The following is a 23,794-nucleotide window of genomic DNA, read 5'->3' on the forward strand; positions in this document are numbered from 1 at the left end:
TTTGGTTTTTGTTATCTGGGACGACACAACGGCCAATATAAAATTAGTGCCCATTCTCCGGAACGCTCACTGGCAACAACATGACGAAATCCCTTCAAAGCATATCCGCTTGCATTCGTTATAAAAGGTTACGCAATCGCTCCCAGACTAATTTAGGAAATGATTAAAGGCAATATGAAATATAGTGTATAATGTATGAAGTTAATGCGAGTGTATAATATAGTGTATAATGTGCGAAGTTAATACAAAATACATTATCTCTTTATTGTGTCCACTTTCTTGCTGCCATCGTAATTACATGCGTTGACCTCAACAGTCAGAAAGCAGGACACTGTAAAGGTGTCCGGTATACGTAACACTACAGATGGCTACGACGTGATTGACTACGACGTACGGGCTTTGCGTACAATTTTGCTGCGCAGGAGCGCCACATTAAGCCTATCTCGCGATATTCAGGAGAATTCACTAACTTGTGCAGTGGCACTAACGATTTGGACAGAAGGAGCGCTAAAAACTGTAGCGAATTATCGTCTTCCCGAAGAAGGGTACACTAAAATAATAAGATCGGGCGAGGCACGGCGTCATGTTCAGTTCCTTATATTTTGGGGACACAACGAATCGGGAACCTTTAGAGCTGTGGAGGGACGGTGCAAAGGAAGGCACGCCTGTGCACACTTGTTGTAGACACCCTTTCCTGTCGCAGCGCGGATATGAATGTTTGTGGAGCGACACACTAATCGCGAAGTGGGTGGTCGTAATGACCTTTAGATAAACAAAATAAGCAGTTCTAGAAGAAGTGAAGGTCTGGAGGTGCCTTGCTCGTGTCGCCGCGTTATGGCACCAAATTCAGGTAACCGACACTGAGGTTATTGCTGTACCCACCCACCTCGTGTCTTTAACGTAACCCCACCGTAGGACGACGATGACGCGCCCACGAGACGCGACCGCCACCACCTTTCAGTTACCAGAAGGGTCGGCCCGCGGACAAACGACCAGAAGGCGCCGGGGGCGCGTTCACGTACACACACGCGACGACGAGGCGATGGCCCACCACCCACCTGAGTGGCAAGAGTAGCAGGATGATGACGGGGAAGACCATCTTTACGTAGGGCCACGGCGCAAACCCGAAGAAGCACATGACCAGCAGCTGCACCACCTGGCAGACGGTGAACACGTGGATCTTGCGCTGCGGGCACCGGCGGATGTAGTGGTTGGGCGGGTAGGCCGCCTGCTCCATGAAGAGCAGCGTGATGCGCTCGAACATCTGGTTGCCGTTGAGCGACGTGATGGCCATGTAGAGGAACAGTCCGTCCAGCACCGCGGTCGGGATGTGCGCCAGCGGGTAGGGCAGCATGAACACCGAGAGCCCGATGAGCAGGTGGGACACGGCGCCCGTGAGCCGGGTCTCGCGCACGCGCACTATGATCTCGTACACGTGGCCCTGGTCGACGCGCTCCTCGACGTCGGCCAGGCTGCGCACGTGCAGCGGCGAGTGGGGCAGCACGCCGTGCATCCAGGGCAGGCCGAACAGCGAGAGCACGCCGTTCAGCAGGCCCACGACCAGCAGGTCCAGGTGGTAGGCGGCGCCCTTCTTGAGTTTGTTGCATGGGTTGTTCACCACCGCCGCCGAGATGTTCTGGTCCATGAAGAAGAGCAGCGACAGCGCGAGGCCCAGCCCCATGGCGGCCAGGGCGGCGGGCCACTGCAGTGCCTCGACGCGCGCCCGCACGAACTGGTCGCTGTGGCCGAAGTGGAACTGCTCCGCTGCGGGAAGGGGGGAGCGCGCGAGTGACCGTTACTGCTGCACGTAGCTTTTTGTCTTGTCTTGTCTTGTATCCCAGACAGTGGCGCATAACCACTATGGGGCATTGGCCAAGAAGCAGGCGGTTGTTCGTATGCTTAGAAGTAAAGCGAAACTAGATTTAAATAGTGGAGCGTGGGACTATAGAACATAGCCTTTTACCCTTAATATTCGATCGTGAGGTCCACAATGCGCGTGGTCATCGTCGTCGTATCGCTGCGGAGGTGAAGGTCTCACCCAGAGATCTTAACTGACCCCTGTCCGATCGCCAGCCGACTGGCGTGCTATGCCCAAAAATTGCCTATAGTCTCCGTCACTCCATCTGATAACCCGCCGCCTTCGATTACGTTTTCTTGCCCGCGCGCATTCTGCTACTGTGGTAGTGCGTGCGCTCTGTGTTCTCAGGCGTTGGATGTTCTGCCCCCCCCCCCCTCCCCCCCACCTCTACTTCTTCACATACAGACAGTACACAAATATACGTAAATAGTATTTCGCACGTTGAACGTAAACGTTTCAGTAAATTACTCTCAGATACTTCTTTTACCTCAAGCATAAGCTTACGAGTTCTTTGTGAGCTTTTTTTTTTCTTGATTACATACTTGGAGTTATTAAGGTTACAGCAAGACTCCCTTTACCACCTTTCAACTTTCAACTGAACATCCTTAACTGGCTTGTGAAGCGACGCGAGGTATATCTTCTTCATATCTTCTTTTCACTCGACCACAGTGGGGTGGTTGGATGGCTACGGCATGCAGTTGCTGAGCACAAGGTCGCGCGTACGGTTGCCGGTCGCATTTCGACGGGAACGAACAAAAAAAAAAAGAGAGAGAGAGAGAGAGACGCCATACTTAGGGGCACGGTAATAGACTCCAGGTTGCAAAAATTAATCCGAAGCACTTCCCCTTCGCCTCCTACAGCATCCCTCGTAGGCTTTGGGACGTTAAAGCTCATAATTTAGTTTGATTTGAGATGCGGCCCTTGCACTAAATTGCCCAATACAGCTGAACCACGTGACAACAAAGTCACATGGGAAACGAAAATACCTTCTTCATATCTCATATTTGTTATAGTAACACACTTGTTTTACGCTGATATCGGCGAGAAACATTTTTAGATTAACTTCGTTGTATCCGATCATTTATGACATATTGTTCGTTATATCGAGGTTCGATTTATACCATTCGAAAGCGTTATAAGCAAGTTTTTCCCGGGTGTCTGGGAAAAGGAAAGTGCCACGTGAAGTGTAAACTTGCAGGGAATGGGAGGCATGTCACGGGTCATATGCGGGCTCAGCGTCAAAGTGAGCAGTTTAACTGCACACACTAAATAGATATGAATCTGTATACACTTGGAAGAAGCAGCTTTGCTGGAAATTGGGCTGTAATTTCTCAAGGTCGCACAACTCTGCTGTGTGTTTGGGTGTGTTTGCGCGCGTGCTTTTTAAAATTAATTTTACAGATGACGTAGGAAAGGTGAAAGCGTACGCAACACAGATGGGGCCCTCCTCTCTCTTACTGTACCTCTTGTCTTCCGCATGTCCCACTCCCAGTGCAGGATCGCAGACAATATTTTCATCTGAGTATCTTCCACGCCTCCATCTTTGTATCTCTGTTTGACGCTATAAAACCCTTATCGAAAGCTGTTATTGTAGACGGGAGACGAAGTACAGGTAACACTGGTGGCTCGGAGTGACAGGCAAATGACTATAGAATAGGAGGCGACGTACGAAACACTCAGGGAGAATAGGACACAGCTATCAATCGGAGATGGAATAGTATACACTCGAGTAGGATAGTAAATGACTTTATAGGAATGGGAGATGGAGGAGAATACACTTGTGGCGAATGGGAGATGACTAGGAGATGACTATAGGAATGGGAGATGACGTAGAAAACTGCTCGGGGGAGGGAGGGGGGGGGCAAATGGAATATGACTACGAGATAACTAGGAGTGGTAGATGGGGTAGGGAAACACTCGGGGGCGGTGACTGGGAGACGACCGGGAGACGACCGGAAGCGGAAAGCGACGACGTAGGGCGGCACTCACTCTCGACCTCTCGGAAGACGAACGAGCCGAGGAAGCTGAGCGCGATGACCGCCACGGGCAGCGCGTAGTCGGCGAGCATCTCGCGCTTGCTGGCCTGCAGGTAGGGCGTCTTGTTGAAGTTGTACAGGGACACGGCCAGCCACACGGTGCCCAGCATGAGCAGCAGGAAGAGCAGGCTGTTCTCTCGCCGGCACTGGGGCAGGGCCTCGAGCAGCGCCTCGGCCGCCGTGGTGTTGTTGGTGGCCGCGCCCACGTTGTGCAGCAGCCGGCTCAGCGCCTCCACCGTGGGCGGCGAGCACTCGGACGCGTAGTAGTAGCGCTGGAAGTTCTTGTACACGTCGCGACCGGCGTCCACGCAGAAGGCGATGCTGATAAACAGAGCGAAGATCTCCTCCGTCGACCTGCGACGCGAGCGACGCGTAAAACCCCGTCAGTCGTTGTCGTTGATCATCGTCGTCACCACCACCACCACCACCACCACCACCACCACCACCACCACCACCACCACCACCACCACCACCAACAACAACAACAACAACAACAACAACAACAACAACAACAACAAAAAGAACGACAGTTCGGCTACATTTAGGTACGGACGCTGAAGCTCTTTTAACAGAGAAGTGCTGGCACGGACCAGACGGAGTACTCCGCGTCGCCCACTTCGTGGCGCATGCAGTGCGAACACGCAGGAGCAGCAACGATCCGACCTTTAATCGCCCACGCCAGTGTGTTGGCCGGTACTGTTTTCTTACGTTGTGTAGTGGAATATGACTTGGGTGCGGCTAAGTCCTTTTGCTCAGGTTTCCTATAGAGCCAATAGATTCTATGCGAATTCTGCTATCCTAAACACCGGTGGAGACGGTAGTGGGAGCGTAAACCGCACGGAGGTGGCTCTCCGACGGCTTTTTCGATGCATTCGCGCAATATACACACCGCTGGGACGGGCCGTTCTAGTAATCATTTGTACTGTGTGTCTCAGCTAAGGTTAGTCAAGCTGGTTAACGAAGAAAAAGAAAATAAGAATATAAGAAAACACGGAGCAAGGTACAATCATAAGACCTACGGTTGTCTGTTAACATACTTCTGCAGATGACTAAACACCGTATATATGCCTTAAGATCGTATCTTGCACCGCGTTTTTTATACATCTTTTTCTTTCTTCCTTGAACAGCTTGGCTAACGTTAGCTGGCACAGCCTATATTGCAGGGGCTCTCAGCCCCGTGCTTGGGGTTAGGGCTCACTCTCCGCGAGCGCTCCCATGCAGCACGCGCGCAGACGAAACTACGCGCAGACCAACCTACGCGCTCGGCGCCATCATATGGCCTGTTACAGCATCATTCCAAAGCCAGCCTGCTCGGGTTCGACGAGCTATTAGCACTATTGGCACCGAGCGGCTTGAGCTTACGTACGAACGCGGCGGTGCGACTGATAAGATTCTGAGCCGGCAGGCGCTCGGGCGCACTGGCCACAGTCTCGGCATAGATGGTCTCGGCGTGTGCGTGGTCGCTGGAACTGCGGCTCCTTTTTTATGGACACCGTGATTTCGGCGGCAGGCAGGCGATGGGAGCTGATAGACGCGCCAGCTACTACATTCGGACGCGCCAGCAAGTATCCCGAGGCAGCGTGCCCTGGGCCTACGGCCGACCGCATCGTACACGTAAGTGGCAGTGGTTCCCCTAAGGCACGCGACCTGTAGCTTGCCGTCTAACGAACAACGTGACGCCAAAACGCCTCTTCATCGAGTCATCCTAGTAGTAGTACATCGAACTAGTATCCGGCGTTCAACACTTAATACGAGCGAAACTGCTCGTAATAGAAGTAGCAGTAATAGTGGGATTTACTGGTTATGCCGATAAAATGCAGTAGACGAACGATAAGAAATCACTTATAGCCGAGCGCAAAAAGAAAGAAACATTCAGGGGAGTAGTCTGTTGATTGTAAATAGCAATATACTGCACCTTCGGAGCCGAAGACGGGCGCATTTTTGGCAAATAATTTTTTAAGCATGAAATACTTTTAGATCCCGTTGTCGGCGACCTTCATGGGACCTTGAGCCAAAAGCCAGAGCCGTTATCCGGGCGCCTTAACTTAAAACATATTAACAAAACTAACAAGATAAAACTTAACAATATTCGGTCCTGGCCGCATTACATACTCTAGTTACTGCCCAGACAAGTCACAAAAGATACTGCTTCCGAGGTCTTCCTAATGTTTTTTCACACTATCACTCAACCTGTAACTTTTAGTACGCTGAAGTTTTGTTTGTCATTTCCAATAGCGACGTTCAAAAGGCAGACACAGGGCACCACACACTTCATTGTCATCTTTTGGTGCTGAGACAGAGTTGTCTGTGCTCTTTTGAACGCCAGTGGTCCGTGAGTTCCGCGGCGCGGGTATTGCGTCACCCCGAGAGATGGCGCCACGCTGCATGGCGCCTCTTTCAGGCGCTTTTCTTCTAGCTAAGCAGTGCGCTCTGTCTCCCTGGCGTTATTCGCTGCCTGTCGTGCCGCCTTCAGCTGGTTTTATTCTTCTAGCTGGGCAGCGTCCATATATAGGACCAGTGCGCAGTATGGCGTGGTGCGGTGTGGCGTGCCGTTGCGAACATGTACTACACCCATTTTAAGATTATGGCTAGTATCATCCCCAAGCAATCTACTTTACTTGGGGATGCAAAGTAGATTTCCGCCTCACGCAGTAAAAGTAAAAACGTGAGGTGGAAAGTGGAGGGAGAAGGTATGACCAAAGCATGAGAAGAAAAGCATAGTGCCGCTCTGCGGCGACGATGGCTACGAGATGGCGCCAGAGTAGCGCGCGTCGTCTGCTCACCGATGGATGCAGCGAGCGCGTCAGACGATGCTATAGATGCATATGAAAACAAAGCGCTGCATGAGCGGAGGTCTGTCTGCGGCGGATGCTGTAAACGCACCCACGCTTCACCCACGCGCTGCCTCTCGCGATCTCTCGATTAGCGAGGGTGACGGGCCACACTTCACTGCTGGAGCCAGGGCACAAGAACAGGCTCGTGCAGCCGAGCGCAAGCAGCAACTGCTTACCGAGGATCCGGCAGCCTAACAAGCCGTCGTTTAATGAACCGTCGGGATTAACCCAGTGACACACATCGGGTTCACACGTTTCAGCTTCGCTGGTTAACCATCTGCATGAAGTGCTTGGGCGGCGATCTTCTTTTTTTGGGCGAAGGTGGCGACTCTGCCTGTACTTCCCGAACCAGCCTTTTCTGTTTTCGAACGTTATTTTCAAAAGAACATGCAGCTTAACTATACAACTGTTGTTACTGTTTAGCATTTCTTTAAGTTGACCTTACCTCGTGCACCACTTCATCAGCTTGCTGGCGTCGAACACGGCAAATAAAAGCAGGAAGAATGTGTTCCACAGTCCCACGCAGGCGTACATGGCGTAGAAGTCTAGGTCGAAGTCTTCGCAGATGTTGTAGATCACTGCGAGGAAGGCAGTAGTGACATTTTTAAACGACAGCGGTTTCCTTCGTCTATCATGCTGCCTCCTCGCGGGGGCTTGTTCCACGTACATACCAGCTTTTGCGCAGGCTGTGTTAGTAATTATTTCGTTAACCAAACCTGATTTTTCTTCGAGTGCAATAACGTATTCATGGGCACAAGTTAACAATTTGCTATAGCGAACGTGCATGCTTATTTTGGAGAGTACTACTGTGAAACGAATCGCCGATTGGCTGATGTTAAAATTGACACCGTTTGCATCACTTTCCAGTCTGAGCAAAAAATACCATCATAAAATGTCTAAGAAATTTCTTAGATGATTGGTATCAAATCTATATGTGTGAAAACCCATCTTGCTAATTCTTACACGTTAAGTTATTGTTGAGTGTATTTCTGTTAGCGCGAACAATTTCAAGTTTATCTCTTCCGCCAATGTTAAACTATTCTTAGTTAAACATTTATTTGTATGTAATGTTTGTAACCCAGTTTCTATGTTATTTCACTGCTTTCCAGTTAATACCGTATAGCAATTAATATCATTCTAAAATATCTCCACGATTTCTTGAATTAGGGACATCCTTTTTTTGTTGTACTTTCTTATATTTACGTACTGCTGCTGTATTACGACTTAAATCATACTTGAGCATGTAAGGTCGCCTAATTGACCAAACTACTGACCAAGAGTCGTACTAACCGTAACTTCAAGGCATACTTGTAGAACATATATATCAGTAGCTCAGACATTTTTTTGCGTGCAGTGCGCAAAACTTCAGGGTGACATCGTATTTTTCAATTATATAACATTTTGATATTGTGGTCGGGAAGGCTTCATTATAGCGTTGCCGTGACTAATTCCCAGCAGACGGGCTTCGTCTGTTTCCGGACTGTGTTATTAACTCAGCATCCGGAATGGTTTTCTTCAACAGAGTAAAACTCCATGGCGAAGTGCATACAGTGCTTGCAAAAGCGCAGATGGTATGACACATGTCACAAACTGCGAGTCTGAAAAAAGTTAACAAGAGAAAACAAAACACGTATACTAGCTCTGTTCACAGCATGGTATAATCGTCTAGCCGTACGATTTCGGTTAAGTTCAGCGTTGTTTCGCATATGGTGGCCGATAATAGCTGAAGTTATTCCAAAAGGAGGTTTTGACAATTCAAGGCCCGACCCACTTATATAGGCAATGTTCAGTGGACGTGTGTGCTAAATTTGAAGAATTTTGCTGCAAATGAAGCTCCGCGCAATAAAGAACAAAAAAAAAAGAAAGAACGGAGAGATCCGTTGCACATAGTCATACTTGACAGACAGACAGACAGTGTTTTGCATTCCGTGCGCATCGGAATGCGACAGGCGCAGACGAGGATCGAACCTCCGACTTTGTGCTTAGCATCGGAAGGGTATCTATACACAAACATCACGGCGAATACGATGATTGCGTCACTGCCGGCGCAAGTACATTTATGTGAAGATAGGCACTGTCGCGTATAAGAGTAAAAGTATATAGGCAAGCACAAGGAACCGTTTATAGTTTCAACGGTTACCTTTGCAAGCAGATGGCGTTGTTTATACCAACACTCCTACATCAAGTGCTCGAGTGAAAATCACGACATGTTAGCGCTTCGTTACGTTCGTTCGCATTTCATGGAAGTTAACGCTAGGCGCTGCAGCATACTCGCCTGCCTTATTTATAAAAGCGCGAGAAGTGTAGCCTGCGAACATGAAGCTAGCTGCTACATCTTATAAAACCTTCAGCAGTGATAAAATGCCAACGCCGTGGATAGTATGATTCATCACCGTGGCGGCCGCGTTACGTCCGGGGTGGAATAAAAAAGCCAAGGTGCAACAAACTGGACCGGAGATGCCAAAGTCGCAGTTTCACCCGAAGGGCAAAGCATCGATTGCGATAGCAAATTAGTATACAGCTACACGAAGTAAGTACAGTAGTTTTATCGGCCGTGTAAAGTCGTAAGTATTCGCTTACTAACCAAATTAACAAGCATGGTGCTACGCGCGCACAGTCAAACAGAAACACACCTCACTCGATGAGCGCTGACGCTTGCTGCCAAAACGCTGGCGTTTGGAAGAGCGGCAGCTGCAGCGAGCGAATTGACCTTCGTGCTGCTTCTCGCTTGAACGCGAACCAAGCGTCGAGAACACGGCGCGCACGAAGACATGAGTTATCGGGGGCACCTAGATTCTGGGCTCATCGTAGATCACTTTCACGATAAGGCACTTAGTAAAGCAATGAAGGGGGCTAGTTGGTGAACGTTCATGGTTATATTGCGCTCAGTTTTACACAGACGATATTAAGGAAGGACAGGACGTGGACGGACGTAGCGCAAACTACCAACTCGCTTGCAAACTACCAGTTGGTAGTTTGCGCTACGTCCGTCCACGTCCTGTCCTTCCTTAATATTGTCTGTGTAAAACTGAGCGCTATATAACCATGAACGATAAGGCACACGCGGCCGCGCTCAGCCGCGTCATATGCAGCCGCTGTCAAAATAAGACTCCTTCCCCCCCCCCCCCCTCAGGTGCCTTGGGTGCGGTGGAAGACGGCATGCTTTCTTCCCGCCTTCCTTCCTTGCGCACGCGAGATCAAGCCACCATCCTCGACTCACCCTCACGCGCTTTCACTCGGACCTACAGCATACGGTGGGTGGCCAAGGTGTTGGGGCGCTTGGATCTTATACAGAGCATCATGCCGACGCTGACTGAAGAAATACGCATGGAGTGTGCAAATAATTGCTATCGCAGTAAGACGCTCGCGTATCGCTTTTGGGTGCACGTTAAAGAACGCCAAATTATCAAAGTATGGTCTATCTACTAAGGAGTCTCCCGTAGCCCCAGCGCTGGAATTGTGACATTAAACCTTACAAATCAATCAATAAATCAATCAATCAATCAATCAATCAATCAATCACAGCAGCGCATCTTACCCTTGATGTATAGGCTGAGGGGGGCAGTGGTCATGAGGATCACCAACGGCTGACCACCGAACAGGGCGAAGGAGAGGCCGCCAATGGTTTGGCTGATGATGCACTTGCGGACGTCTACTCGGGCCGAAACAAAAATAACAGCGTCAGTGAACGTATGCAGAACTAATAATGTACTCGAATGAAGCGCAAAGCACTCTTACCTCCTGTACCACCCGTGGAAAGTGAAGGCATGAGAAAAAAGAAGGCAAAATTGAGAACGAAATTGAGAAATTATCACATGACCTGCGCTCGCTGATCGGCGACATGCTTGGCATCTTGAGTTGCAATGGGATTTCGTGATTCCGTGATACAGTGCGGTTCCGATTCCGTATAAACTTGTAAACATAAGCATACTAACTAAATTAACAAGCATGCTGTCACGCGCGCACAAGCAAACATGGACGCATCTCACTCGATGACCGCGGAAACTCGCATTCAATACACTGGGGTGAGGAAGCGCGGCAGCAACAGCGAGCGAATTGACCTTCGTGCTGCCTCTCGCATCAACGCGAACTATGCCGCGATAACACAGCGCATGGCGGACTCTGTCCCCGTCGAAGATGGCTTTCAAGATGCAATGGTGCGGGCTGGCGCGCGCGACCACCGGGGCCGCCCGTAGTTGAACGCCCTCACCCCTCCTGACCCTTCCCCGGGCCCGCTTCCTCCCCGCTTTCCTCCCTTCGGCGCGCGAGATTGAGCTGGGATCGCTTGCTCACCGTCGCACGCTTTCACTCGCACATACAGCATACGGTGCGCGGCGATGGTTTTTTTCACCCTCGGACTTTATACGGAGCCTGACGGCGACGCAGACAGAGACGCTGACGGCATAAATGCGCCTGGTGTGTCCATACAACTTCTATTGCAATAAAATTATATAAAAGTTTGGAGGACGCTTAAGCTTCGCCTTTAAAAGTGGAACGCGATAGCATTCAAAGATCCCTGAGTGCTTCTCACGCTTCCCAGCAACTACAGCTTAAGTAACCGTAATGTTTACCGAGAAACGCTGGCGGCAAACGCTATACACGAAGGCCAGCTTTCTGGTAGAAACGCGGCCTCTTGCGTGGGCCGCGATGCGGAGGGGCTTTACGATGGATGGATGGATGGATGTTATGAGCGTCCCCTTTGGAACGGGTTGGCGGGTTGCGCCACCAAGCTCTTGCTACTATACTGCATAATATTCTACCTAGGGTTAAACAATGAAAAAAGAAAAAAAAACACTATGAACTACCACGCCCAAATTTTCTGATCCCCTATTGCGAACTGTGCTTTTGTACGTCTCCGTCTTTTGTCGTTTCCCTACTTTGCTTCCACCAATCCTCCAGTCGCCTCTTACTAATGTCTACTGCGGACATGTTTGCTTTACCACTGCTCCCTCTGAACCCAAGGGCTTCAAGGAGGCCAGTGGTGCCTAAATCGGCCGCTGGGTAGACGTCTTCACATTCTAATAAAACATGCTCCGTAGTTTCCCTGGCTTTATGCGGCGGAGGCGAGCGCCATCTCGAGGTGTTGCAAGGAAACGGGCGCGCCGCTTAATGGTCTTTGAGATATGCACGCGCCGGCGCGTTCAAATCTCAGTGGCCATGACCGCTCTATTAATGTCAAAAACGCTGTAAAAGGGGCTTGCGTTTCGAGTTTCCGCCTAACATAATGGTTTTTTCTCGTATATTCCAACTACATTCCGACGCCAGGGCGTCTGTAGGTTGCGCGTAAGTAGTATTTTACGATTTTTCTGACGTATTTTACCTTGGGAGATGCAATTAGTTCAGTAACCTCCTTGCGCTACATGGAGGGCCCACGTTGGTGGGTATGCGTGGATAGAAATGATTGTTTTGCCTCGGGACGGCGACGCCGGATTTTTTTGCGACGCGGGGTTTAAAAAGACCTTTATTAGTATTCATTCATTAGTTCATTAGTATTAGACGTTCATTAGTAACGTAGTTCCGAAAGCAGTTAGGTAGCATATAATCGCGCAGTCTGGTGGAGCACGCTGTCGCAAGACGTTTCTACCCAAGCTTCTCTTAACGCCCATATCTTCTCTTACTCCAGCCTAAGTCTGCGCTACATGCTAAAATTATCTAACGCGAAATGGGCAACGCGTGCACGTCAGGATAAAGCTCCTCGACGACAAAGCAGAACTTGAAGCTGCATTTGACACAAAGTATGCCAGATAAAACATTGCCTACGGCAGTGAGCCTTAGTGAGTTTTAGAAATTGCGAACGAAAGAAAGAAAGATGGAAAGAAAGAGAAAAAAACCAACGTTGGTGATGTTTTGCTTTCTCGACGGCGCTAAATAAAGTACGGCTGCTTCGTTGAAAATACAGAAACTACACTTGTCCAAGCTCATATTTTCATTCGCTGAACGTTCAACGCAGTGTAGAAAGACCATTTGGGTCGATCGACTGTTATCTCTAGCGCACGTGGCGTTACGTAGAATGAAATTTGTGTGTCTATGTGTTTTCGAAGCTAATGAATCTGTTCTCCGCTCGGTGTTGTGTGAAGTCGGCTTGTGGACGATCTGCTTAGAAGCGATACGAATCGCAGCGCTCAATAATTTCTTTTTTTCTGTGCTGCCAAACGTCTAAGCTGCCCTTATCGAGACACAGGTCTGAAGTAGCGCGCGACGTCCTTGGAAACGATTTAAGCTGTGGTTTACGTGTAGCCCAGTACAGTTAGCGCAAGCAACGGACTCTGTTTCGCCAGGTGCATATAGATCGGTGTCTCCGACAAAAAAAAAAATGAAAGATCGTTTGAACGCTCCGTTGTCCGAGCGTAGAATGTTGCGTTAGTGTCACTTCAGGCCACAACTTTTTTTGAGGTGAGATTACTACGGTGAATTGTGCTGCTGCAACCGTTTCGCAAGACCGTCGTAACCATGGGTAACACAGGGAGTTTTCTGCCACTTCACCCGACATTTTGGAGAAAGCGGACTGTGTGGCTTCGTTACTGCTCTTCGGTGGTCGGGTTCATGCTTGCCCCGTGTTTCTTTTTGTTTAGTTTTTTAACCCCGTTGTGCAGTTCTGTATTTAAATCCTTCACTCTCTGGAAAACCGAAATGCATAATTGAAAGCAAGGGGGACGTTGGCATCGCACTTGTAGACTTCCGATACCCGAACAATATCGTGATCAAGACTTGCCACCCTAAGAACCAACGTATACAAAATTTAGGCGAACCATGTAGGCACGTGCCGCTATTCCACATGCAGACTCCAATAGGGACAAGGCAGGGAGGTTAACCAGATTCCACTTTACTGTTTGAACTGGGGGAGGGGGGGAGGAGGGGAATGGGGGTTGGAATCAGGGCATAGAAAGAAAGAAAGAAAGAAGGAAAGAAAGAAAGAAAGAAAGAAAGAAAGAAAGAGGGAAAAAAAACAGGAAGCGCTAATAGGAAAAGCGTTCCAATTACAGGCGTTCACAAAGGCCTATCGATCTCAAGAAGCGTAGTAGTGCTTGCACGGGCTTCTGATGCGATGTTAAGTCCGGCCGAAAATTCTATTGCCCCTTGTGCTCTCCTGATTGGTCATTCTATTTCATTCTGCCTCTTCTTGCTGGACGTGCAGATGGCAGTACACTGAGGTGTTTGAGAGGAGACTTTGGGTTATATCACGGATGACACATCTGAGATTAAGAGGCGTTTTTTTTTTTCGGGAACACTTCAGTCAGGCCGGTGAGGTCATGTTCTGCGTGATAGTTAGTGATTGATGATTGTAAATAGACAACTTGCTTATTTGAGTTTGGGAATGACAAATTTACGCCACATTGTAATGCCACAATTGAAGCCAGAAATCAGGTGCACATAATCACTTATATTAACTGCATGACTGGAGGTATACTTTCGGAAAATGCACGTGAGAAATACATTCTGCTGGCAGTGCATTTGTCCGCACAGCGACAGCATGCCGCATGATGCTGGCTTGCGCTTCACCAAATCTAAGTGCATCGCCTGCATCGTTTTCCCGTGTTTATTTTCTTTTGTTCTGTCTTTTAGGGGATGTTTGGTCTCGCTTTCCGTCGACCATCAAGTACCGCAGCATGGCGATTTTTTTTAAAGGCTACAACACTGTTGCTAATCTCTAAAGCAATAATGCACTCCCGTAGCACTTAAGCATTTGAATTCGCCAGAGACGCATAGCGTAGACAGCGAATCAAGCGCGTCTTGAAATAATCTGAGGACACTCGCCTATCTTGCCCTTGGTGTTGGTGTCGTTCAGCGCTCCGAAGGCAATGGTTGGCAGAAGGCAGGCAAAGTAAAGAAAGAAGATGGTGGAGACGGTCTTGTAGATTGTCCGGTGGCCTACCACTCCTGCAATATACGAAGAGAGAGAGAAAGAGGAAAGAGATACATTCAAATTGGAGGTGACTTGTGCGCGCCGTATTGTGTGCGGTTACGGAACACTCCCTCCTAGCAAACCCAAACTCAGTAGGGCTTGGCGTCTAACTACATCTCAACATCAAGATACAGTTAGATGTCTTCGGCGTGCCGGTATACCTTGTAGCATTACCGTTCACACCGTTACTGCCCGTTCCAGGAACATGGACTGGAAGAATCGTTGGCGCGTGGTGCTGAGACACTTACCACGTGACGTACCCCCGCATCATCAAACGATCGTCGACTCGAAGCAGCCTCCTCCAGTCCATCGAGCTGAGCTCAGCGCAGCCCCTTGGCTGACAAAGAAGCTATGTTTCTGGGGAATTGCAGTGGGGGGTGTCAATGAGGTGCAGTGACTGTTCTAGAGGAGCGGCGCTGTCATTCACTTCCTTGAGTCGAGGTGGAGAGCGTAGCAGAATATGGCGGGATCAAAGGTCGCTAATCCCGTACTTTGCAGACACAGCTCACAGCTAGTATGAACAGTGACGCTGGCATTTTTAGCAGCTAAACGCTCAGGGACACGAGTTTATGCAGAGGTAACGTAAAGGCAGGTTGGCTGTGCACATAACTAGAGAGTTTCAGCTTTGCGCGATACGTTATATGCGTTACCGTGACACTTGATACGTCATTGCCACAGCGCATGCCCGGCTCATAGCGCCGGCTCCTGGTTATGTTAAGTGATTGCGTAAAAAAAAAAAACAATGGAAGCGCACATACAAGCCCAGACCACCCACATCGACCCGAATTCGTCCTTGCTGCTTGCTCTCCATCGTGACAGCAACAAATAAAGGGTGAAATCAGCCATCGCATAGTCCCATTTCACACCGAAGACAAAGTGTTAACGATGTTTTACCTATTATCCTATTAGCCTATTAGCGTTTTGTTTTGACGCTGCTATAGGCCTACAGAGAGACAGAGAGAAAGAGAGAGAGAGCTGGGAAAGTGTTGATTCACATTTAGGGGAACTGGCGCCACGGCAATATAGTGTTCGTGATGCATTGGCGATGCGGAACGCTTGAAAAGCCTATAATTCTTTACTTCAGCGCAATTGACCGTACACTGTAGCGTGGTACTCGATGACCGTATGCTAAAACCCTCTTCTCTCGTCATGTCTATATACACCGTGGTTCGGCGAAGAGGCGGCGCATGCGCCGTGGACGTAGCGTATCACGGGAACGTACCGCACGAAGGTAAAAATTCTCTATCGACCCAAATGGGCTCTACGGCTGCGCGAACAACCTGACAGGCTGCACTGAAGCAATATCGGCGGCCACTCACCATCTATATAGTCGCTGACGTAGTGCGACAACCGCCGTCGCAGGTCGTCGTTGAGACCTTGAGCGATGGGACACCTACGGGGCTACGTTGGCGAGTCCGTTTGCCAACGTTCAGCACGCATGGAGAGGGGAGTGAGAAAGAAGACAACAGATTCCGTCAGTCACACTGGCACTCGCGCGATCACGGCGTCGATTATGAGGCACGCAACGTATTCAAAGACTACTGCAGGGACCACGGGGATGCTACTTTCCGAATCGAATGCTGATCGCGCGGCAGGCAGCTTGGCCCGAATACGCTTTTGTCTTCCACTGTGCTTGCAGTTGAGTTTTGCAGGCGCAAATCGAGCTACTTTAAGATCAGTACCGGTGAATTATGTTTAATTGAGCGCAACGGCCCAAGAACTTAGTGTCGCGGGTGAGTGTGTGCCTCACGCGAGGGAGTCGTGAATCCACCAGCTGAAATTGTATCGAGCTGTCATCTTCTCTCGAATCGGCGTCAGTGTGTATTGCTTAATCTTGTTGTCTAAAAAATAAAGGCAAGAAAAAAAAAGCTAGAGCTTCGGCAGAACGTAAGCGGACACTCAGGAAGGCGTCGACAAAAAGTGCTTCGCGTTATCGTTTTCTTCACGCGGCAGTTTCAGTTCTTACCGACCTTTTTCTCGTCTCGTCGTATCCTCTATGCGTCGATTCTCCGAACGGTGTACACTATGGAAAACAATAAGTTAAGCGAGCTTGAACATACGCATATCGAACAGTATGGAAAAGGACGAAGAAGCGGAAGGCTCAACCAGTGCTGGGGAGCTATTCTAGGCACGGTCAAGTTTCGAGCCAATCAGAGAGGCCGCAGCCGCTCCGCCAGCAAATCAGAGCCGACAACATGGCGAAGTTTTGCAATTTGGAGGAACTTGAAGATGTCTATAATACACCCCCCAATCACACATTCTTCTTGTACGCGCTCTTTGTTGGGGTACTGCTCCTCATTACGTGCGTACTTTTTTTTTATTTATGTATGTACTGTTGACTAGATGGTCGTTGCAGGGCGGGTTTAATATGCAGTGAAATCATTTGCTTTCCGTTGACCGAAACTTAGCGCAACTTTCACAGGTTCTAGACGCATAACTGAGTTGCACGTTTAACCCACGTCACGTATGTGGCCTTAGTGCTTGTCGACCTCTGGCTAACGCAACAGCTTGTTTCGGCAGGGCTCAGCGAAGTTAGCCTGCGTGAACACTTGGGACACAACATTAAAAAACATCGCAGATAGCGTTCGACAAGTAGCTGAAATGGATGCAACCAAATAACGCAATGTCGATGCTGCTTGTGCCTGTGTAGTTTTGTTATTCCAGCTCTATGGTGTCTGCTTTCTTTACGCACTGTGGCCGTGCGCGATGTGTGTGTGTGTGTGTGTGTGTGTGTGTGTGTGTGTGTGTGTGTGTGTGTGTGTGTGTATGTGTGTGTGCATGCGTGTGTGTGCATGTGTGCGTGTGTGTGCATGTGTGCGTGTGTGTGTTTGTCTGTCTGTCAGTGTGCGTGTGTGTGTGTGTGTGTGTGTCAGTGTGCGTGTGTGTTGGTTCAAGGCTTTCACCATACATATATGTTAGACTATCTTACGAAAGCGTTCCAGTGCTACCTTCTTGGGCTGTTAACGCTGCCATTTTCTCATGTAACAACCAAATGCACTCTACCACATTCGATACGCACGCATGAGTATGATTGTATTTTACGACCATGAAAAACATTTGCCGCCAATTGCGACAAAACTGAGAAAGTGTTCCTTTATAACGGCGCACGGTGGTGTCGCCCACGAGCCAAATACGAAATTTTCTATATGTGCCTGTCTTCAACCAATATTACGGTACAGCTGAGACACAGCACCTTAACTTGTGACATTTTTTTTTTGAAAACTTCACTGGACGTTTAAGAATGGTTGAGAATGTGCATGCGACGTCAGCGCAAGCCGGCTGCATTGCGTCTGTGCGCGCCGCCGTGCGTTCAGCATTCGACATGGACGGAACTGCGTCTACGGTGCTACGGGTGGCAGCCCTGCGCCTACGCCCTCACCTCACGCTTTCTTCTGGAGGCCTGCTGCTGGAGCGAAGGAGGAGGAGGAAGTCGGAAGGAGAGCGAGGCAGGAAAGAGAGAGAGAGAGAGGGAACCCCCCACAGGGGGAGCTGCTCAAGATGGTCTCATCGTCATGCGGGTCAACGAAGTGAGCTTTGTGCGGCTCTACAGTTTGATCACGAGAGACATCGTGTCTACGTACTACAATTGTGTTGTCACCCTGCCGCAGCGGCAAAAACAACGTCCACGGTGCCGGCGAGGAGTCGGTGCCACTGCGCATGCGCGGGAGCCGGAGCGCCCCCTTCGCGCATGCGTGGTGGCTCGGAGCCCTTTCCGAATTCGTAGACCAACATTCAGATGACTGAATAAGTAATGCGACGAGGCAGTAACAGCGAACCAATGTTGAAATCACGTAACGCTATAACTGTGTCGATGGATAATTACTGACTGCATTAGTCGCACTGAAATTACAAAGGATCACTAAACACTGATGTAAAGGGAAACAATAAAGTGTCCTCACACCCAATGGTGACACCAAATCTACCCGAGACGTTAATTTGAGGGAGCGTCAGCCGTTTGTGCGCAGGCGCGAGTAGAGCGGGCGTGGGAGACAAAATCTGGGGACGTTTGCTGCTTGAATATATGATTCTGCCTAGGCACTACGGAGGAGGTTTCTTAGCGCGTGTTGCAGGCGTTTGTCCCTAGGTGCGCCGGCATTGCGATGTGGGGTCGAGTTTCTTTACGCTCAGACGCTGGCGGCCGGCGCGGTAAAATAGCTGAAGCAGCGGGAACTGACGCCTGATGTGCCGACCACTGTGTCGGACAGACTGTCTCGCACCTGCGGCGCTCGTGCTAAGTCATAGTACGTGACGGATCATAGCTTGTGACCGTAGTAGAGTCCGGGCCGCATATGTTGAAAATCTAGAAGGCAAAGCGCCTTAGCAAGTCTCTCAGACGTACCTTCAGAGGCAAATTCCTGACTGGTGTCGAAGTCGCGGGGCGCGGTAGTGCTGAACTTAGCGTCACAAGTTGGCGGCTGGACGTAATTATATTTCTTCAAAATCATGTTTTTTACTCATTGTAACAACGTGTCATTATTTCACAGTATTGGCGGTGCCTCCAGGACACTAAAGCGCCAACGGGGACACCATAGCTAGAACCCGGACTGGTCCGTGGGTTGGGGTTCGCCGAGGCCTGCACGTTTCGGCCTCCGCGGCCCCAACCCACGGGCCGCACTAATTCTAGCTTTGAACCCCCTCCCCCCCCCTCGTGCTGCACCTCGGGTGCCCTGGAGATCCTGCGCCACCTGCTTTATTATAACCTCAGGTGCCCTCATGAGGTCATGAGGTCGCTTGCCGCTTGCACCTGCACTCATGGAGCAGTGCTTGGAAAAAATGCAATCTATCGTCGCGACGAAAAAAGCGATTCGCGACTTATACAACATCAGTCAGAACCTTGCCCCTTCAGACACAGCGATCACTAAATGAGGCGTCCGAGCCCACTGCCTCACCGTGCAGGCAGCCAGTGGTGGAGCGCAAACAAACTCGAACGCACTCCGCATTACCGGCATGTCTGAGGGACAAACGCATACAACACACGCTATAAGAAACCTCTTCCGTAGTGCCTAGGCAGAGTCATATTCAAGGAGCAAAAGCCCCCAGATTTTCCCTCTCACGCGCGCTCTTACTCGCGCCTGCGCAGAAACGGCTGGCGATCCCTCAAATGAACGTCTCGTCCAAATATACCCGCCTGATAGGGGCATTTGTCAGACAACCCACCGACCATGCGTCAGTCAGTGGTATATGCGAAAAGGCGTTGCTGCAAAGCCCCCTTACCGGGAAGTCTAGCTGGGCCTGCGATCCCCGCAGGTGCACGGGATTGCTCTGCTCGGCTGCCAGGTCCTGGGCGTGCTTGAGGAGCACGTTTTTGAACTCGGCCTCGGAGTGCACCTCCAGGAGGCGCTGCCGGAAGTCCATGTCGGCGAAGATGGTGGCGAACGTGCGGCCGGTCTCGAGGGCGTTCTTGGTGCCCTTCTCCTTGCTCGGCGTCAGCACCAGGATGAAGAAGCGCACTTCGTGGCAGGTGCGACCCATGTTGGCCGGGTGCTTGAGCCGTGCCACGGCCACGTGCCGCTTCTGCAGGGACGGCAGCGCGCACCTGCGAGGGGGAGCGAGGAGGTCACGTGTCTCGCGTGAACTCATCGGCACATCCGCGAGTATGTATACGCATTCGAGGGTATACTTGCAAGGGACTCAAGGTTGCACGCGACAGTAGACATAGGGATATTACTGCACCATAACCCATGACCTCATTCAATTTAGCTACGTCAGGCAGAGGCTGGCAATTTTTTTTTTTTGTTGATAGGGGGGAATAGGACTGCGATGGAAATTAAACGAAAGTTCTTCCCGGCACCTAGCGCCGACTTTCCCAATTCCTAAACTAGACACTAGTAAAACACACTTTCAAGTGAGAAACGATGCTTCAGCCTGAGTTGGCTAACCTCTCATAGAACCTTGCTCGCTACTTTAGTTTGATTGCGCCATTTTACTCATATTCCCTATCGCAAATGCACTGGCCAAGGGTGTCAGGGGATTGCCTATGCTGTTGTGTTTCATGAGACAAAAGAGGAGGGGGGGGGGGGGTGTGGATTGCGCCGCTGTAGGCAAGTACAACGTGAAAATCGTGTCGTCACCGTTACGCCATACTGGGGACGCGTTCTCTTTCTTTCTTTTTGTTGTATTTTTGACGCAAAAATTCGAGAGTTTGGCAGTTTGGCTCAAACGTTGCTATAACTGCTGGCAGCAGCTGCGTTTCCACCGAAAGACGAAATGCCAATGCAGTTTTCTTTTCTGTCGTTTCTTCTTAAAAAAAAAGCAACCCCCCCCCCCCCATTCTCATCTGTCTGTTTCCCGTTATCGTTCCTCGTATACGGATACGCCCTGCATATAGTTAAGTCATCCCCTGTCGCTGAGAGGTGCGCAGCGCGGCTGACAAGCGCTGTGAAAGGCTTCAGTGAAGTATACGTATAGCGGATTGAGTGGAGCATACAGAGGGCTTGGCAGCCGCACCCGTCATCACGCAAGCAGAGGCGTGCGAGCGGTCGCACCTGTTCCCCCGGCACGCTATAACGGGTGGGGAACGCGGAGCCACAGCGCTGGCCGCTAATGGCGTCACGTGCAGTGCGGATTACCAGGGGGCGCTGCTGCGGTGCTACGCGCTCCATCTGTTAGCGCTTCTCGGTAGGTAAGTGCGAGACGACAGCTTTTTCTTTTTTTGTTTTTGTTCGCCGCCGTAAAACGAAGCTCGCGTCAGTATCGCACAGCCGCTTTTCTACGTTTGTTCGTCGTTAGCTTGTGCTGTAACGCTGAAATCTTTAAGTGGACGCTAAACAAAGAATATAAGATTAATTTTGGATTGCTCAAAAAATTCTGACGGGTGGCAGGTTGGGACAGCTTGTAGTCCGGCCTTGTCGCAAGGGTAACAAAATTTTGCGTTTGCACTTCGTAGTCCTGCTTTCTGGATCGCAGCTGTGTACACACCGGTGATTTAAGCTTTTCAATATGTCATAGAGATCAGCTTTTTTCTTTCCTGGGCAGAGACTTGGTTAACCAGAAAAAAAAATGGCGCAAACACCGGAGAACGTGGGGCAACGCCACTTTCAAGTTCCTGCACTAGCACCTCACGACGTCGCGGTTTTTTAACAGCTATTGACGGAAAACAATTGGAGGCGTCTCGATAGGCAATGTTTAGACTGAATTCTAAAAGTACCAAAGGCTCAAGCCTGGGGAGTTTTGATAGCGTTTTCTACGCGATAAGGGACTCTGGGAGGCGAAAAAATACTCTGAGCTAAGTGACGTCGCACTGCCGTACCGGCACTGTACAGTTCGGGCACGAAATTCGAAAAGAAAAAGCTTTGTCCTTAATTTTCTTCGCAATAGTATACCAACCGTTTTCCGCCATAAATGCAAACGCAATTTCTAAATAACGCTTTCGCGATCTACAGCAGTTAGGCGTAGCTTTTTGGTGCACCTTCAATGGTATCGCATTAAATGAGCTGGTCACAAGCAAAGCAAGACGCTGACCGATTAAAAGCGCTACTCATCAAGGTAATTTCATTTCTGTAATGAACAGCCGAGATAATAAATTGCGCAAGGGTACTTGCTACTTCCCATAGAAACTGTTTAAACGACGTGTAGGATGTCAAAAATAACTAATACAAATTATGAGTACATTAGCTTAAATGCTGCACTTTTTCGCAGTGATTCATAAAAAGTTGAAGAAACCACTTGACAAGGGTAAGTACACTGTCAAAGTTAAGCTTCAAACCCGTTGAAAGCTTCTCCTCCTATACCTAATCTTTAATATTTTGCGTCTGGACATCGTAGTTCCATCGTTTGATACTGCTTCCTATGCAGTAGATTTATTCATTTTATGCAATTTTCTATACAATTAACACTTATTCAACTGCCTCGAATCTACTCCTGTTATAGCCTTGAATAAGGAGCGTTAAAGTGCGTCGAAATAAATTTGCACAGAGGAAAAAGGCGGGTAATTGCGGATAGCCAGCGAATGCAAAAATAAGTAATTCAGTTAAGGTTTGTGGCCGAGCAGCCCATCGAGTCTCGTGTGACTCAAGCAACCGAAGCGACCTTTCCGGCTTTATTTATTGAATAATTGGTGGGCCAGAGGGTTCTAGTGGTTAGAGGCGCGTATTAGGCAAACGGAGTAGAAATTCTCTATGCTGTAGGTTCGCATTAGGATCGCCTTTGTGGTACAGTGTGCAAGACTGTGTATCGACGTGCTCAATTAATGGTATCTTCGCGGACAACTTTCTGCGGCAGCGCAGAGAAAGCTACGAGGTCGGTGCTTCCGCACATGTGCTACTTAGACCAAGTTTGTTGCTTGGGCATTCTGACATGTTTCTCTCTACCTCCCCCTTCCGCTCTTTCTCTTTTTATCCCCTTTCACCCTCTCCCCATGCAGGGTAGCCAACCGGAACTGCCTCTGGTTAACCTCTCTGCCTTTCTATCCATCCTTTTATCTCTCTCTCTTTCTCTCTCTCTCTTGACATGTTCGCAGCGGTTAAAAGAAACAGACATCACAACGTGGAGACAAAACATTCGTCGCTCCGTCCCATGTTCTTTTATTTCTTTGTCGTTCTTTTAGCGCAAAAAATACGTCAGAGTACTTGGCTACTTTGCGATGGTTTCAACTTAAGAAAATTATATGCTGGGGGTTTTACTTCTCAAAACCATGACCTGATTCTGGGACACAGTCTAGTTTTTGACCATGCGGGGTCCTTAAACTGGCGCCAGAATCTTAAGTGCTTGAGCGTTTTTTGGATTTCGCAACCACCGAAATGCGGCTGCCGCAGCATGGGCGAACCCGAGACCTCGAGATTAGCAACGAAATGCCATAGCCACGGCAGCGGGTGCAACAATTTCGCAACTGCAAGGAGAATAAGTGCCAATCAAATTTAAGACTGAGTAGCGTATATGAAATTAGTTCGAGATAGTATTTCATGTGTTATTATTTCCGTTATTACCTGTCTAATACCGGTAAATTAGTGTTTGTTAATAAATATCACGCATATATATAAGAAGTAAATAAAGTTTTTGAAAAAGTGGGCGCGTATGGCTATAGTGAGAAACATTCATAATACTACGGACGACCTTTTTTGTATTCTATGCAGTGTGGTGATATTAGTAAGAGTAGTAGTACCCCAAACAATCCAACAATAGCTAATTTGACTGAGAAGTAAGGACTTGTACAGTAGAAGCTTGA

General features: G+C 49.3%; 2 protein-coding genes across 4 annotated transcripts in view; one reads left to right on the plus strand and one right to left on the minus strand.

Annotated features, from left to right (window-relative positions):
• LOC135908583 (solute carrier family 4 member 11-like) overlaps positions 1 to 23,794 on the minus strand; it is a 106,293-nt gene that overhangs the window by 8,171 nt on the left and 74,328 nt on the right. Inside the window, exons 6-12 of the mRNA XM_065440403.1 lie at positions 19,846 to 20,167; positions 15,951 to 16,032; positions 14,478 to 14,606; positions 10,267 to 10,383; positions 7,174 to 7,306; positions 3,848 to 4,248; positions 1,059 to 1,764 (exon numbers count right to left, since the gene is read on the minus strand). Of these exons, the coding sequence (XP_065296475.1) occupies positions 1,059 to 1,764; positions 3,848 to 4,248; positions 7,174 to 7,306; positions 10,267 to 10,383; positions 14,478 to 14,606; positions 15,951 to 16,032; positions 19,846 to 20,167 (1,890 nt within the window). The remainder of the gene's footprint in view (positions 1 to 1,058; positions 1,765 to 3,847; positions 4,249 to 7,173; positions 7,307 to 10,266; positions 10,384 to 14,477; positions 14,607 to 15,950; positions 16,033 to 19,845; positions 20,168 to 23,794) is intronic.
• Positions 5,304 to 23,794, plus strand: part of RanBP3 (ran-binding protein 3) — a 155,463-nt gene continuing 136,972 nt past the window's right edge. The window contains exons 1-2 of one of the 3 annotated variants that reach the window (XM_065440400.1): positions 5,304 to 5,508; positions 9,862 to 9,982. In XM_065440400.1, the coding sequence (XP_065296472.1) occupies positions 5,334 to 5,508; positions 9,862 to 9,982 (296 nt within the window). In that variant the 5' untranslated portion in view covers positions 5,304 to 5,333. The remainder of the gene's footprint in view (positions 5,509 to 9,861; positions 9,983 to 23,794) is intronic. The other 2 variants (XM_065440401.2, XM_065440402.2) reach the window with 2 other exon arrangements.

The sequence above is a fragment of the Dermacentor albipictus genome, chromosome 9 (genome assembly GCF_038994185.2).
Source record: "Dermacentor albipictus isolate Rhodes 1998 colony chromosome 9, USDA_Dalb.pri_finalv2, whole genome shotgun sequence".
Classification (NCBI taxonomy): Eukaryota; Metazoa; Arthropoda; class Arachnida; order Ixodida; family Ixodidae; genus Dermacentor; species Dermacentor albipictus.